Source organism: Puma concolor, chromosome C2, assembly GCF_028749965.1.
Source record: "Puma concolor isolate L17-30 chromosome C2, mPumCon1.1.hap2, whole genome shotgun sequence".
Lineage (NCBI taxonomy): Eukaryota > Metazoa > Chordata > Mammalia > Carnivora > Felidae > Puma > Puma concolor.
The window spans coordinates 78264375-78282511 of NC_141675.1; the positions used below are offsets into that span (position 1 = coordinate 78264375).

Sequence of the window (18137 nt, forward strand, 5' to 3'; positions counted from 1 at the left end):
ATAATTTTTAGTTTTTCTAAATAAGATATAAACATAAAGTGTAAAGATATGTATAAAACAATAAATATCATAAAACCTTTAAAATGTTCATAAAAGAAACATGCCAAGTAAGACTACATACATAAAGTAAATATTTTTGCTGGCCTTTTCAATACTTAGAAAGGCTTTAGGAGAAGATTTTTGACAACGTAGCTCTCCTTAAAAAGATACCCAGAGAAGTTTAAATTGACGTGTTCTTTCTCTTAACATCCCCATAGCAAGCAGAGAAGTTCAACATTATTTCATTAACCTCATGATTTCAGGCCAGCTATGATTACTCCAAAAATCGATATTATGACATCTAAATGTTTTTGACCTCATTAAAGATTTTAGAAAGATTGAGCTTATATAATACAGACTTCTATTCCTGTGCCCTATTCCTAAATCTCACAGTGCTTGGAATGTAGAAAGCACTCAACAGATATTATTCATTTTTCTTTCAATAATGAACATTTATATATGGCATTTAATAAGTACGATGTACTCTCCTATGCAATTTATCATTACTACTCATTTAATCCTCATTACCACCACTACAGAAGCTACTGTATTTATTTTTCTGAAATGTCAACATGTTATTCAGAAACATCCTCTATCATGTTCTAGCTGTAGGGAGGTGATGCAGGATAAGGAAAATCTGAGAGAGAAATTTGGGCAAAGTACTACATTTTCATTTCTGGGACCTGGGAACTTGCATTTTGGTCATCTAAAAGGTAGAGATCCTGTCTGTGATCTCAGAAGTAAGCAGAGTGGGGAGCATAGCTGAACACATCTTCATTTTCCTCCAGTTCTAACTTCATCAGGCCTGCTTTCTCTGTGGAGCCTCCCCTAACTGCCCCTTCCCCCACATACCCACTCTGGACCTCTCAGCATGTACCCAAAGGTGACAACACTCCTGCTAAGTTGGCCGTGTGTTGCTACATCTTTCTGTATGTTTTAATATCCCTGCACCTTGTGCTTGTTCAGCTGTGTGATCCTGGTAGGAGCTGAGGTTCTTTAAAAGTAGGATCGTAGCCTTGGGATTCTCCGTGAAACTTCAGAATGTCCTGGTCAGAGGAACTCGGCATATGAGGCTGACTCACCAAGCAGATAAAGAAGGACAGAAAGACCTTCCCGCGACTGTTGCTCCCAGACCCTGGGCCGGGGCAACTCTTAACACAGAGCTCTCTTGGTCCTAATATGCACTGATAGAACTAGAAAGTGTAAGCACTCAGTTTTTCAGCAGCATGGCCTTGGGCAAGTCATTTACACTTTCTGCGCTTTCTGACACGTCAAATGAAAACAATCACACTGACCTTCTAGGGTTATTGTGAGGTTAAAATGAGATCATGTATTTAAAGTGATTAGCAGAGGGGTGCCTGAGTGGCTCAGTCAGTTAAGCGGCTGACTTCAACTCAGGTCATGATATCATGGTTGGTGGGTTTGAGCCCCGTGTCTCAGGCTCAGTGCTGACAGCTCAGAGCCTGGAGCCTGCTTCCAATTCTGTGTCTCCCTCTCTGCCCCTCTCCCACTCATGCTGTCTCTCTCTCTCTCTCTCTCTGTGTCTCAAAAATAAATAAATGTTAAAAAAAATTAAAAAAAAAATAAAGTGATTAACAGATATAAGGTGTTCAACAAGGAGAATTATTATTGTTAATGTATTGATAAAAGGTATGAGTTCAGGCTATAATTTCCAAAAAGATACATGTTTGGTTATTAAAAAGGAAAGCTTAAGTCGTTTTCAGTCATTAAAATCAGGGGCAGATTTGAATTTATTTGGTTTCATTAAAAAACACAAGTAAGGGGCGCCTGGGTGGCTCAGTCGGTTAAGCGTCCGACTTCAGCTCAGGTCACGATCTCACGGTCCGTGAGTTCGAGCCCCGCGTCAGTCTCTGGGCTGATGGCTCAGAGCCTGGAGCCAGTTTCTGATTCTGTGTCTCCCTCTCTCTCTGCCCCTCCCCCGTTTATGCTCTGTCTCTCTGTGTCTCAAAAATAAATAAACTTTAAAAAAAAAAAAAAAAAAAACACAAGTAAGATTAAAAACTCAGCAGGCCAAATGATCTGCAACAAAAAATTACAAGGAAAAAAATAAGCAGAAGATTAAAATAGAAGAAACATAAGAAGCAATGGCAATGTATAGACCAAGTTTGGATCCTGAGTCAAACAACTAAAAATATATAAGAAAACTGGGAAAATGTGAACACTGACAATATTTGATATATAAACGGTGAAATGAAATCAAGTCACTTATGTCAAGGGGTTTTAAAATGGAGTTGGGAGGTCATCAAGTAGATGGGCCTTACCCACATCCTAACTGGGTGGAACTGTGAACTCTGACTTGGGCCAAACTTCAAATATTCCAAGGACTCAATTCTAATACCTGTAACTTGCTACAGTAAGAGTCTGTTTAGTGACAGCCTTAGTAACTAATTATATTCAGTCAAGATTCGTCTTCTGCCATCAACACCAATAAAAAAAATTCTCTGTAAACAACATATACAAACATTCCCTTTTGTCTTTAAAAACCCTCAACTTCTGTTCCCTCGGAAGGGCACTATTTGGCTTGCTGCCCAAATCTGTGTTCCCTGAACTGCTATTCTGAGGCCCTAAATAAGTGCTTTTGCTCTTATACTGGCTCTGCCTCTTTTCTCTCTGAACAGACAATAGTAAGGAGTCATTGTCTTTCAATGTGATAATGGTGCTGTGGTTATATTTAAGAAAAAGTCATATTTTTTGAATACTGAAATATTTATAGGTGAAATTACTGATGTCTGAAATTTGCTTCAACATATCCTGGGGCAGAGGGAATGCATGGGAGGTATAAATAAAGCATGATTGATTATAAGTCAGTAATTACTGAAGGTGGCTGATGGGTATATGGAAGTTCATTGTACTTTATACTTTTATCTACGTTGGAAATTTTCTATAATAAAAAGTTTTTTAAAATGCAGTTTCTTGGGGTGCCTGGGTGGCTCAGTTGGTTAAGCGTCTGACTTTGGCTCAGGTCATGATCTCGCTGTTTCCGAGTTCCAGCCTTGCAATGGGCTTTGTGCTGACAGCTCAGAGCCTGGAGCCTGCTTTGGATCCTGTGTCTCCCTCTCTCTCTGCCCCTCCTACACTCATGCTCTGTCTCTATCGCACTCAAAAATAAATAAATATAAAATAAAATAAAATAAAATAAATAAAATTAAATAAAATAAATAAAATAAAATAAAATAAAATAAAATAAATAAAATAAAATAAAATAAAATAAAATAAAATAAAATAAAATAAAATAAAATAGAATAAAATGCAGTTTCTTTCTATTGCCATTACAAAGACCCAGTCTGAGAGCCACTAATATGAAAACATCTTTCACATCCTCTCTGGTAATTATGAACAAATATAAGGCCTCAAACTCAAAGTCCAGCTGAATCTCAGAAATAATTGGACATTTCACTTTAAACACTAGCCAAAAGAGACATAAATCTGCTATATTTGCTACCAAATTGGCACTTAAGGCTTGCAATTGTTAACACCTCAAAACTGTGGGTGGTTAGTGAACTGTTTCACTTTGGTTTGGGCGAGGGTTAACTTTTGCCAGATACTTCCTTGTTAATGTTTGAGTTTTGTTGACTCATCTTATTATTAACTGGAATTTTGGCTTTTGCTATGATGTGTTGTTGTTTTTCCCTTTAATGTCTACTAAAGTCCCAAAAAGAGCCAAAACAATACATCTTTTTTAACGAGGTCCTATTGTCTTCTGTTTTTAAAAGTCTGCCTGTAGGCTGATGGAGGCCAGTGAGCCCAACCCTGCAGTGAGTCTTACTAGGAGCCCGCAGGCTGTTTCAGCTGCTGTGGGCTTTCCTTTCTGCCACCAGATATTATTCCCTCCCTGAAACCAATTTTAAGGAGCATTGTGAAACCAAGATCAACTCCCTTACCTAACTAGCTGTTTCTCTCTAGAGGCCAAAAAATGTGGTGTAGGGGTGGGTGAAGAAATGAAAATAAGTTTTAATGAGATAGAGACTGATTAATTCTCAAGAAAGAAAAAAAAGATTCTCTCATAGTTAAAGAGTTGTTTGGGCACAGAACAGGAGAAGAAAGGCAAATACTGAATATCCTCCTTTAAAAAATAAGAGAAGGTGGCAGCTTTTTGGTTGGAGGCTTTCAGGAAGTTCCTTCAGCAAAGAAAGGGAGTCTTGACCCCTTGTAGAGACTTCTCCCCTTTCCAAATCCTCGTTCTCAATACCAAGGTCTCAGATGCGCTTCCCACTCTCCATACAACTGGTTCTGCTCCCAACGTGGATTCCAGGAAATGTTCAGATCACTGTTGGTGACAGGACAGAAACACCTTCCCCAAGCAGGCATCACCAGTACCCATGATCCCAGATCAATCTCCGTCTGACATGTTTAGAAGGAAGAACAAGACACTACATCTTCCTCTAGGAAAAAACTTGAAGCCCCTTGACAGGGTGGACACTTACATTCCAGCTTATCCTGAGGTCTCCCCGTCTCTAGCAGGGACAGGTAACACACGACATCCTTCAGGTACACTATAGGGGATTCTGAGCCTGGAGATGGAACAACAGGATTTCCCAGGAGGGTTGCAGCCACTTGGTCTTTTGCTGGCACCTGCTTCTCGGTGATCTTTGATTCTGCAATAGGCAAAAGGAAACCATCCAACGGCACTTAACGTTTAGTAAATATTAAACCTTGTTTGTTGCTCCATCATTTTCTTGGTAGAGAAAGTGTTGGTTACTTAAATATGATCAAATCAGTGGTCCTAGAAATCCAGTTTGTAGCATTCATACTCTCTGAATGGAGCCCATTCTGACACTTTTAAGAATCTCTATCATTGTAAGAAATTCACCTATACCCTGTGAATTTTCAGAAAAGATGAGAATGATTTTTAGTAATATCAATACCCAACAGGTAAATGTCATTTTGCCTAATTTTTTGGAAACACTTACTCAATTTATAAAGTTACTTTTGGCTGGGATTCCAAAATCCAGACAATTGGTCATGTCCCAGTACACCTTTTTATAATTTTCTTCTCAAATACATTCAAAGATAAAGAAAAAGATGAACATTCAAAAGAGAAAACTGAGATCAACAATCGACAAATTTCCAGGCACTCGGAAGAATTCTGACTAGCCGCAAACCTAATCTATTGGATTAAGAAAATGCAGAAAGTGGTTTATCATACCACAGGAATACGGTAAGTTATCCCTCTGGAGTTTTCCTTCTTTTAGGTTGGAAAACTCTGTCTTTCTTGTCTTCTAATCCAGAAATATGAGGTTATTGCTAATGAGAAAACTGGGCACCTATATTTTACTGTGTGAATTATACTTTTCTCGAGGCACTTTAAGGGATATCTCTCTTCCCCCCAGCCTCTCTAGATCCATGCCCATAAGAAATGATCTCTTAATAATTTCCAGAACAAGGGTAAATTTGCAGAAAACACAGGTAAAAGTAAGAGGAAGACTGGTAGTGAAAAATCCACTTAGGTGTTGTGCCACTAAGTGGTGGAGGTCTGAAGATATAGACAGAGGGAGAGACAGCCCTGATGTAATGGCTGCTTCCAGTGATGAAAGGCAGTGCAACCAGTATACTTTTTATTCAGAAAGCCAAAGTGCCAAGCAAAGGCAAACAGTTCCTATCCTATCTGTCCAGTAGAGCTGTGCAACATGAAAGCCTACCTTATGAAACAGAGCTATAAAACAAGGACAGGAAGCTCCATCCTGAAGCCTCAGAAAACCAGATCTTCGGAAATAATATCCTACTGGAGAAGACCCTCAGGAGGTTGAGAGAAGATATGTTAAATTGGAGCAGAGAGCCTCAGGGGTGAGCAAGTTGGGATAAAAATACAATAGGGTGAAATAAAAATAAGGATAGTAAGATGGGGGAAACTGCAATAAAATTACATATGCAACACAAGTATTAAAATCAGCACTGGAGGAAAAGTTATGAAAAAACATAATCTATAAGACAACTGTGAGAAATCCTTTGCACTAGGTAGCCCATTATACCTCAAGTTACTGTTACATCCTCAGATTATCCATCCATGAAAACACTATTATAATGACTTCTGTTTTGACTAAATTGGAGTAACATGACCAGATTTATCCTTCTACTGAAACAAAAAACTGGACAAAAGATATGAAACAATGGACACTGAATGTGGTAGCACCAAATGGTGATCCCAAGAGATAGAATACAAATGAGATGATCCCCATAATTGCCACATCATACTGTTCAGAAAGAGTTTCTAGGCTGTAGCACTGGTAGGTGGAACCCAGGAAGATTCTGGAAGTCTCTCTGAGCTGAAAAGATAGAGCTTGAAGCCTGGGGAGCCCAAGGTGGCTAGGGTTCACAGAGCAGAGCACCAAAGAGGAGGAAGCTGCACAGAGAGAACTCCAGAGGTCTACAAAGGGTACTCTGTGAATAATCAGTGGAGAGTTCCGTTCCATTATTCAGCTGAGTAACAATGAATACAGATGTGCGAGGAGACTACTGGAGGCTGGGGAAAGAATCAGTATTAGAGGGAACAGTCCCTGGAATGCACAGAGAGCCAGGAATAGTGTCTATTCTCACCAACTAAGGTAGAAACCCCCATAACTCATGAATCATTGAGTACAGTACTCACAAGAGTTTTGTTTTGATTGTTGGGTAAAATTAGCAAACGCCTTTCTGGTCCTGGCTAACAAACCTTTAAAAGCTTGACCTGAAAAAGGTCAAACTATTTCCAAGTAGCCTAACTGTGCCCCAAAACAAAGCTCAAGAATTTTTATAGGAATATCAAAATATCCAATACCCAATGATGTAACATTTTCAATGGCTGGCATTTAATAAAAAACTGACAGGTATACAAAGAAGAAAGGAAATATAAACAATAATAATGAGAAAAAGCAATTGAAATGACCCAGAAATGACACAGATGATATAACAGACAAAAGCTTTAAAATAATTATTACAACTGTATTCCATATGTCCAAGAGGCTAGAGGAAAGATAGTACACTTTAAGTAGGAATATAAAAGATATTTAAAAATGCCTGTCTATATCAAGTGTCTAGATATGATGCGTGAAATGAAAAAAAAATGCACTGAATAGGACTTAGAGTGGATTAGACATTGCAGAAGAAAAGATTAGTCAATTTGAAGCACAGCAAAAGAAACCATCCAAAAAGACTAAAAAAAGAAAGAAAAAGAGCATCATATTGTGAGCTGTGGGACAACTTCAAGTAGTCAAATAAACATCTGGTTGGAAGACCGAAAGAGGAAAGAAAGAAGTAGGAAAAAATTGAAGAAATAATGGCTGAAATTTTTCCAAATGTGTCGATATTTGATAAAAGCAATAGAACCTCAGATCCAAGATTCTCAATGAACCCCAAACACAATAAATATAAATAAAACTACATCAAGGTGGGGTGCCTAGGTGGCCCAGTTGGTTAAATGTCCGACTCTTGAACTTAGCTTAGGTCTTGATCTCATGGTCGTCAGTTCAAGCCCTGTGTTGAGCTCTGCACTGAGCATAAAGCCTACTTTAAAAACAACAACAACAACAAAAACCCCCAAAGCTACACCAAAAACATCATAATCAAACTGATTAAGATCAATGATAAAAAAAAAAATCATAAAGGAAGCCAGAGGAAAAAAGGCACATTATGTAGAGAGAAACAAAGATAAGAATGACAGTAATTTTCTCATTGGAAAGAAAGTAAGCTGAAAGTCAGTGGAACAACATCTTTAAAATAACAAAGGAAAAAAAATTGTCAACCTAAAATTCCTTACTCAGTGAAATATCTTTAGAAAAAAAAAGGGAAAATAAAATTTTTTCAGATGTACAAAACTGTATAGAGCTGCACTACAAGAAGTGGTAAAGAACATCTTTTTTGTAGAATTATATCATACAGAAACTTAGATTTACACACAAGAATAAAGAGCACTGAAACTGGTAACCGCATGGGAAAATATAAAAAAATATTTTTCTTATTAGTTAAATCTCCTTAAAGATAATTAACTATTAAAGCAAAAATAATAACAATGTGTTGTGCAGTTTATAATTTAACATATGTAGAAGTAAAATGTATGACAACAATAGCACAAAGGCCTAGATAAGAAATGGAGATATATTGCAGTACATTTCTTATAGTATATGCAAAGTGGAATAATATTATTTGAATGTAGACTATGATAGTTAAAACAGTCACTAAAATAATATAACAAAGTTATAGCTAATAAGATCAAAAAGGAGGCAAAATGAAATCATAAATAATTCAATTAATTAAAAGAAAACAGAAAAAGAACAAAAGGGGAAGAAAGGACAGGAAAAAAAGAAAACAGATAGCAAGATGGTCCCTTTAAACCTAACCATATCAATTATCACAATAAATGTAAACATTCTAAAACTCTAACTAAAAGGCAGAGATGGTCAGATTAGATAAACAACAACAACAAGAAGAACAACAACAAGACCTAACTACATGCTTCCAATAAGAAAGGCAGTTTCAATATAAAGCCAGGGGCGCCTGGGTGGCTCAGTGGGTAAAGCATCCGACTTCAGCTCAGGTCATGATCTTATGGCTTGTGAGTTTAAGCCTGGTGTCAGGCTCTATGCTGACAGCTTAGAGCCTGGAGCCTGCTTTGGATTCTGTGTCTCCCTTTCTCTCTCTGACCCTTCCCCACTCATGCTCTGTCTCTCTCTCAAAAATAAATAAACATTAAAAAAATTTTAAGTATAAAGACACAGATACATGAAAAGAATGGAGAAAGATACCATTTTAACTCTAGTTAACTAGAGTTGCTACATCAATTATGAACATAATTCGAATAAAGTAGATTTCAAAGCAAAGAGTATTACCAGGAATAAAGAGAATCATTTCATAATGCAGAAGTCAAATTATCATGAGAACATAACAATCCTAAACATTCCACTCCTAGATCTTTACCTAAAAGGAATGAAAGCTGCCCACACAAAGACTTGTACAAGAATATTCATGTTGTATATGAAATAGTCTCAAACTGGAATCAACCCAAATGTCCATCAATAGATGAATGGATAAACAAATTGTGGAATATCTACTTATATACTAAAATACTAATCGGCATTAAAAATGTGTTAATTGTTGATGCACATGACAACATGGATACATTTAAAAATTATTACGCTGAGTGAAAGAAGCCACACCAAAAAGTGTACACACTGTATGATTCTATGTATATAAAATATGGAAAATGCAGTCTGATCTATGGTGACAGCAAGCAGATCAGTGATTGTATAGATCTAGGGGTGGGTGGCTAGGGAGGGTGGGAGAAAGAGACTATAAAGAAACTTCTGGGGATGATGGGTGTCTTCATTATATTGACGTGGTACTGGTTTTATAGATGTATACATATGCAAAAACTTACTAATTATACACTTGAAACATGTGCAATTGATTTTATGCCAATTATACCTCACCAAAGCTGTTTTAAAACATTATTACAGCCTTTTACAAAGATCTTTGGGTTACTAGGACTGTGACTGGATCTTGAGCCACTGTTCTAGTCTATGAGGTGTACTGTTCATTCCGGTCATGGAAATGCCGGGGAGCAGAATGACCGAGAGGCACATAGTCCTACTAATGTTTTCCTCCTCAAGCTACCTTATATGAAATACCCCTAACCCACAGTCATCTAAGTACATCCCTCAAGGGCCATCAGTAGTCAAAGACTAACACCCTCTTCCGGATTACATAGGTTCTGTCTAGGTGCCATGTCATAAACCCTTTTGCTTGAGTGTTCTTAGGCAGACCTGACTTATTCCACCTTTTGTCTTAGTCTCTGTATTACTTCTTGCCTTCCAGTTGGGCATAGTGGAAAGAACACCAACCTAGAGGCAGAGGACTAGGTTTCTCGCTCTGGGTTTGTGTTAATGGGTGTGTGACCTTGCACAAGTGGGCTTACTCCCCACATCCAACCTCAGATTTTCATCTGTTGAAAGAGGGACTTGTATTAAAATGGGTGTTTACCAAAAGTCTTGAAGGACGTGAAAAATGTTTGTGAGTATAATGGTAAGTGAAAAACAAAGCTCGTTCCAAAATTATATATATAGTCTGATTCCAATTCTGTAAAAAATTATAGAAAAAAATACATGTGTGTGTATGCGTGTATGTAATTGCACTGGTAAGTTATGGATGGTTTTGTTGTTTCCTTCTTTTTTTTGTATTCTTCAATTTTTTTTTTTTTTTTTTACAATATGAATGTGTTACTTTTATAAATGGGAAAAACTAAGAAAAAAATTGAAGGACAATATTCTGAGTTGCTGAAACATCTTAGGAGCCTGAGGGACTAAATTAAAACCAGGAGACTAAAGTTCACGTTGTTTATCCCATTTTGTCCTGGCCATTCATGGAAAGGTGCATTCAGGCCTTCCTAGCTGACGTCCTGACAATGACAGATTGCTCAAGGTTCTGAGTCCATATCTGGACTCAGTGAAAGCCCCTCTCTGCTGTGTTTACAGACCCAACCATTAATCCACCTGGCTCTGGAAATGAATAACTTGAAGTGGGCTGTTCGAGATCCAAGCTTGGATATTGCTCTGATAAGCCTAAATAGGCCATATCAAATCAGAATTTAGTTTCCTCTGGCTTCTGCCTGGGCAACAGGAAAAGGCTGGGATTTTCAACAGATGGCCTGATCTAAGGTGATGCCAGAACTTGGCTCTTCCTTACTGGCAGAGGCTTCTCTCTGTGGTATCTGTCTGTCCCTACATTCCTGTTTCTCGTGAACAGGGGCATCTAATTAAGACATCCACACAAAGTAGCCCCATAGGAAACAGATTTTCTACTTTAAATCTCAAGTCACTAAAAAAGATGAAAAGATGCTATATACCTCCTTGGGCAAGCAGTCAGATCATTACCGTTTCATTATTTGACCACAGGAAACTGATACTCTCCATAAACAAGGAAAGTGGTACATCATAAATCACTTCTCCAGGCGTGAATGTCTGGAAGTTGCTCTCAGACCCAGAATGATACGAATGTTGCAAATAAACATGGTGGTCAAATAAGACAGCCAAGTTCCATTGTTACCACCTTTTCTCAAATATCATATAATGACAGTAGCTCTAATATATCCTTCCTTGGGGCCTCAGAAACCTCAGCCACTAAAACAAATCCCGCCCAGACAATTTGGAACCTCAGAAAATGAAGTATAGCTTCTCTCAGGTTCATCTTGAAGTTCCAGATACTCAGACTAAGAAAGCCTCTGGGTAAAGAGTTTGGGTCCAAACGCTTTTCATGGTTGTTTTTGCTGCTCAGAGTTTAGAATCCCAAGGTTTCCCCCTTCTTCTCCCATCATGAGAATAAGCTATGTCATAACACGCCCCTGCTATTCCACATAAGATTTAAGACTTATTTATAACTTAAACCCATTTTACCAAGGGGCCATGAACCTAGCATGGCTGGGTGAGATGCTGGGGAGGGAGGGTGGGTGAGCCATACTTTGCAGAGTCTTGCCCTGATGCTGCCCCTGAAGGCCTCAGGAAGGCACCGACGCTTGTCATCCTTGCTTTGTGCAGTTCTGGGAAGACTGGAATTTGCTGAACTTATGGTCCAACGGCAACTCTCCCTTCCCAACCACGTTCTGCTTTTTATCCACAGTAAATTTTTGATCTCACCAGTCCTTCAGTTACACACTGAAAAATCCTTAATCCTTCTAGTTGCCCTTCTTGCCATGACTGGAAAAAAGATTAGAACTACATCTAATTCTCTCAAACTACATTTGAAATTCTCTCATCGTACCAAGTCCCTGGGAAATAAATCAAACTAATTTTAGCCGGCTTCCCCCTGCTCCTCCTCCTGACTTCCTTAAGCCGGTGCACACAAATACCTCCAATTCTCCCATCCAGGCCTTTGTGCTACAGTTATACATTTGATTTCTACATAAGTTATAAACTGCACAACACAATGTCATTTAGTTTTTTTTTTGCTTCAATAGTTAATTACCTTTTACGGAGATTTAACTAAGAAGACACATATTCTTTACATTTACCCATGTGGTTACCAGTTTCTCTTCATTCTCATGTGTAAACCCAGGTTTCCATCTGGAATAACTCTACTAAAAAGATGTTCTTTGCCATTTCTTATAGTGCATCTGGGCACACCCTTACCATCCACTGGTAGAGTCATCTGTACCTCAGCCCTACAGCTGCCTCTTTATATACACACACACACACACACACACACACACACACACTCTCAAACCCTCATCATATACTTTCTCCTGAGAAGGCTCCCCTTCTCCCCCTTCTGGCCAGGCAGACCCATCAGAAGTAAATATTGAATGAGCTTTCCTGTTTCAGGGCTAGTGAAGCATGAACCCGCATCAAGACTCAGAATCCCAGCACAGTTGAGTGGTGGGGGCCCCCAAGATGGAGGCAGACAAGATCTGCTCAAAGGACATACAATGACATGGAGACATGCTGCTGGGTATATCTCTCCCTCCTCCCAAGGATGAGGTATTCCCCACTCCCCCTCAACACTGCAAATCATGTATTACAGAGACTTACCTGTATCAGGGGCACACGCCTCATCTGCTTTGGCACCATTATCCACATTCTGTATGTTGGCATCTGGGGAGTAAAAACAAGATTTAAGGACCAGCCTACGTTCTCCAGCTTCTTACAGAGGCAGGCAGGGGACCTTCCCATGGGGCCTGGATCACTAGACTTGTGTGTCTCTTTGAGTATCAGCTGGGTTCATGCTGATTTGTTGGGGCTGACTGTGTCTCCCTCACTATAGCCCAAACTCCAAGAAGACAGTGACCACAATTTACCTTCCTCTGGTCTCTGACACTCCTGGGTTCTTCCAGCCTGGGTACATGAGCTGAATATGCTCCATCCAAAGGCTTCTTGCAGCCTTTGCAGAAGACTCTCTACCCCCTGCCACACGTTATTTTATGCCTCCTCTCCCCGCCTCCACCCTCTGTTTTGAGCCTGGGTGCAGGAATTCTGCTCTTCTTTATTCCTCTGAGAGAGCCATCAGACAGCACTTCCTGTGAGACCCCATGGGGAAAGGAGTCCTGGTCCCCTGGTTCTCATTTCCACCCCGTAAGGAAGTTACTCTGCACAGGGTACCCCCTAGGAGTTCAGCCTGTGGCTGTGGCAAGTGCATTACAGCTGCAGCATCTCCCTTCCATCTTAGGGAATGTTGGTCTGTGTACCTGGGCCACTGGCCTCATTGCTGGCCCCCTCCGTTGGGTGGTCAGGGGTCTCCTGTCTGGGCTTCTGGCTGAAGGCCAGGAAGAGGTGCGTGCTCAGTGGCTGAGGAAGGTCCACCTCCAGGTATGCCCTCATGAACAGCTTGAAGACATCATAGCTAATTGGCTGAGGAAGAACAAAGAGGGAAAAAGTCAGTGCAGAAAAGCAAAGGGACAGAGAAGAAGGAGAGAAGAGAAACTTGGGGCTGGCGGTGGGGGGGGGGGCACTGGCAGGTGAAAGAAATGAAAAGAAAGCAGAAAGAAGTGCAGTGATGGGTAAATGCTGGAATGAAAAGGTCAGTAGGTGATGGAGGATGATAGGCACAGGGAGCAGGGAACAGGATACAAGAAAGAGAAAACACTGATGGTTGCATGTTGGTGCTCACAGGAGGCTTCTATAACAAGACGTGTCTAAAACTAAGTAGAAAGGGGGTGATGGGGAGCAAGCACTGGGTGTGGAGGGTTCTGCCCCCAAGCCAGACTTGGTCAGTGCCCTGGAATCCTAGTTAAGATGAAGGATGTAGCTGAAAACACGGTAGCAAGATGGGTCTTCTGTGGTATTTCCATTTCTGTTTGTGTTGTGAGGGATGGGATTCCTGAGTATTTGAGTCTCAGAAAACAGGAAAAGACAGGCTCCATCCTTCATTAGTTTCATAACTGACCTTCCCTGGATGAACCTCAAGATTAACAGGAGAGGGTATGTGTCTGGCTCAACTGCTCTCTAAACATGTCCTTGCGAAGGTTTTAGGCACTAGGAGAAGAGCAGGAAGCCAAGGACAGAAGGTAGAATCAAGAAATGTGCCAAAAACTAGAAGCTCTCCCTGCTGTATCTCTCCCACTACTGCCTGGCTTATGGTCCCAGGCTGGAAGCAACCATGCCAGAAAGGGCTGCTGTGCTCAGCAAACACTCAACAAAGACAGTTTGCAGTGAATCATCACCGGCTTGTGCCCTGATGGCATCAGATTCTTCATCAAATCGGCAGATGCTCCTGGAAATCACTGAGGAAGCTCTACTCTAAGATCTGCTGTGCAGGCTTTTGTAAATAACAACAGCCATGAGAATAAAATCCCTTTCTGGGAGCCTATTTGGTTCTCCTTTCAAAATGTTGATAGCATTTAACCCCTTGTCTCTTCTAGAAAATCTGAGAGCCTTCCCAGAACTACGAGCCAGCTTGAATATACACAATTAGGTTTGGGATACAAAGTTTTGGCCCTAAAAACAGGGGATGCTCTCCTGGTCCCAATGGGAGGGAGCTCACACAGCAGTTTCTACTTGTCCCAGGTGGGGCTGTTCTACACATCTTCTTTACAGAGTGGAGGAAGCCTGATTTGGCCGGACAGAGGAAAACGCAGGCTCTTAGTAAGTTAAGGGATCTCAAACCAAATGGTGAACTCACATTTCTTGTGACAACTACCAATTAGTCTCTATCTCTCTGTCTTTTCTGCCCCTGAGTCTCTGGGTCTCTCTTTTATACTTTTTTGGTCCCTCTCTGTCTCCACAGCATCACCTCAGAATGTCTCTTCCTCACACATCCTCCTCTTTTTTACCAGTCTGTGACAGCAAAATCTTTTCCTCCTACTTTCCAAGTGGAGCCCACCCACTATGACCCTTGATTCCAGCCTCCCTGCATCTGAAGGCATCTCCCAGCATCTGCTTCTCTACCTGCAAGCATGTTCAAGGGCACTGCTCCAAAGAAATGGTTGGTTTCTCGAGTTACTATCCTGTCCTTCTTCCCTTCCCCTTCAACATTCTCCAGCCAGACCACATTAGCCTCGTCACCTCCTTAGTCCCATTTGCTCTGGGCTCTAGCCCATCACCTCTGAACCCACTCTCTTGAAGGTCATAGGTTCAGTTGTCTCTTTTCAGACTTGCTCATCTTCGGCTTCTCTGTAGCATTCCATCCTCTCTTCTTAAAACTTTCTGTTTTCTGTGGTGTTGTGCTATTTTGGTTCTCCTCATTCTCTGCTTTGATTTGACTATTTGCTGATGTTACTGTCCTTATTTTAAAAGGCTCTTTTTGCACTGTCTTTTCCTTCATACTATTTTAATTGACAAGTACTGTTTCCAACATCCAGTTGACCCTTGAGCAACACAGGTTTGAACTGTGCAAGCCCACTTACATGCAGAATTTTTTCAATAAATACAGAATACTGTAAATGTGTTTTCTCTTCCTTATGATTTCCTTAATGACATCTTCCACTCTTTAGCTTCCTTTATTGTACAATATAATACACTATATGCAATACAAATAACATAGAAAATGTGTGTTAATCAATGTTTATGTTAAAAGTAGGGCTTCCAGTCAACAGGAGGCTATTTATAGTTAAGCTTTCAGGGAGTCAAAAGTTATACGTGGATTTTCAACTGTGTGTGGGGGTCAGTGACCCTAACCCCCACATTACTCAAGGGTTAACTGTAGTTTTGAGCTCCAAAGTATCCTGTTAATCTTTTTTGGTTAGCATCAAACTGAGAATTATCAACATAAAATATTTCTGGAAAACAGACTATCCTAAATGATTTTTAAAAAGAGAAAGTTTAAACAAAGTCTAACATAATGCTCTTAAAAAACCAAAGCTGAAAAGTCATCAAACAAGATCAGAGTGGGATTTAGGAGACTTCGTGACTGGTCTCAGCTCTACCACATTTCCTCTGCTTTGTGAACCTCAGTTTCTTTGACAGCAAAATGTGAGGGATGTACTAAAAGGTCTCAAGTTCTAAACTTTTATTATATTCCTCTCTGAACCAGCTCCTCTTCCTAACCCTGCTGTTTGTTAATGTCAACAATACCATCATTCTCCCGATATTCCAGGCTTAGCTTTGAACCCCCAGTCATCTGAGATTAGGTCTTGTCCCTTACTTCTGTTCACGGTTCTTCTGTAACATCGGTCACATTCGGTCTTTTCTGTGTGTCCACTGCCCATCTGCCACCACTCTGACAAGAAGGCCATTGAAGGCCCAATGTTCCTGGTTTCAGACTTCTGTTTCCTGCATCCTGCCTGGACCACTGTAATACTTCTGGAAGGCTTCCTTGCCTCCACCCCATCTGTCAGTCCTCTCATCTTATCCATCCTTGCCAAACTGATCTTACCAAAGCACAGTTCTGATCATATTGCTTCTCTATTCAAAAACTTTCCATGGCTTCTTATCACCACAGGAGAGGTTAGATCAGTTTTAAAATCATGTGCCCTTCTATAACATTTAAACATGCATTCTCATTTATCTTTACTTATAAATTATATACACGTACTATTGTGTTCCTCTAATACATTATAAAACATACACAAAAGAAGAAATTAGAAAATAGAAGTTAGATGAAATAAAAATCAATGCAAATAGAAAATATAATTTGTAGTGTTCCCACATTCCAGTGGATCATCCTGTATACTCCTTGAGTCCTCTGGGATTCACAGCCCTCCCATAATTCCACTCCAACCTAGATATGTAGCTACTTTAAGTACTGAGACCATTCTGGTATGTTCTCCTATAATTCCCTACGTGTACCTCCACATTCTGTCCACACTGATCTCCATGTTCTTGCCTGATCAAGCATCCATGCATAACACATAAACTGCTTCTTTCTCTACCCTTTAAGAGGTTAACATTCTAGCTACCCTTTAAGGTCCTGCCCACATGTCACCTCCTCTAGGAAGCCTAGTATGATCTCCTATACCTGAATTTCTGTACTTTTCCACTTAGGTTCCTATCCTATCACACTTATATCTGCTGCCCTCTATTAATATACAGTTGTTTGTGACATACATATCCTTAGTCCCTCAACTAGATCTGGAGCTCTAGGAAGGTAGTAAAATATCTTATTTCATCTAAGTATCTGCCACACCATCTACAATAGTGTTGCCTGAGAGGTATTTTAGTGGATGTTGGGTTTCTCATTGGTACACTTGGCTGTCACCAATTACTGTGGGTTCTATTCAGTAAATATATATATATATATATATATATATATATATATATATATGCCTTTTAGATACAAGAAACACCTTGGGGAACACACCGAAGAAATACACATGGGTCCATACCTTCAAAGAGACTACGGTATTAAAATAATTCTAGTACAGAATCAATAGTGGTGAGTGCCATAGGAAAAGAACAAACTGTTATGAGAACTTAGAAAACAATGATTGAACACATGTCCAACCATTCATGATCATATTCTGGGCAACAGGATGGCACAGAATAAGCCTAGAAACAAAGGTCATTCATACCAGAACAGCCTAGATGTCCTCATGTCACTGAGGCTCTGAAAGTTCAGGGACTTGCCCCAGCCACCTAGCAGTAAAGGAAAACCAGAAGCCCAATCTTCTGACTCCCAGTCTAGAGCTCCTGTTACCATATCTGTTCTGGGTCCCAGTGTTCACATACGGCTCCCTGCCACCCTCTCCGGGAACCTCAAGTACAGTAGGCAAAGAAATGTGACTGTGTGCCACTCTTAAAGTTATATCTGGGTTATGAGTAAGTTCTTTATGAGCATAAGCCAGGCTCGTAGTTGCTAGTGAATGTGTGATAGGTAGAAAGTGGTGTTCTATGTCAAAACCAGATAAACAAACACTATGAGGCAGGTTAGCAATTCTCTGAGCTCTGGAATAACATGCTAGGCACTGTCATGGCACAGGCCTGGGTTTTTTCCCCCCAGAAACTGCAACTTTCATGTAGGAGATAGCTGGACAATTGCTGTTTCTGTAATCCATTTAAAGTGTTAATTCCTATACAGGTTAAGAAGGGAGGGGAACTAGATGGACAGCTTACTCTGCATTGGGCAGTTTACGTACATGATCTCAAGTCTTAAAATAACAGTATGAGGTGGGACTATTACTGCCATTTTGTGGATGAAAAAAATTCTGATAAATAACTTGTTCAAACTCATAAAGCAAGTGATAG

At 40.1% G+C, this 18137-nt stretch overlaps 1 protein-coding gene across 11 annotated transcripts in view; it reads right to left on the reverse strand.

The window, feature by feature from the left end:
• The window catches only part of DGKG (diacylglycerol kinase gamma), a 216274-nt gene that overhangs the window by 138146 nt on the left and 59991 nt on the right, over positions 1-18137 (reverse strand). For all 11 annotated transcript variants that reach the window (XR_015240176.1, XR_015240177.1, XR_015240173.1 and 8 more), the window contains 3 exons: positions 13205-13367; positions 12552-12614; positions 4485-4655 (listed from right to left, as the gene is read on the reverse strand). Coding sequence is in view for 1 of the 11 variants with exons in the window: in XM_025913893.2 (XP_025769678.1) it covers positions 4485-4655; positions 12552-12614; positions 13205-13367 (397 nt within the window). In the remaining 10 variants the exon portion in view is untranslated. The remainder of the gene's footprint in view (positions 1-4484; positions 4656-12551; positions 12615-13204; positions 13368-18137) is intronic.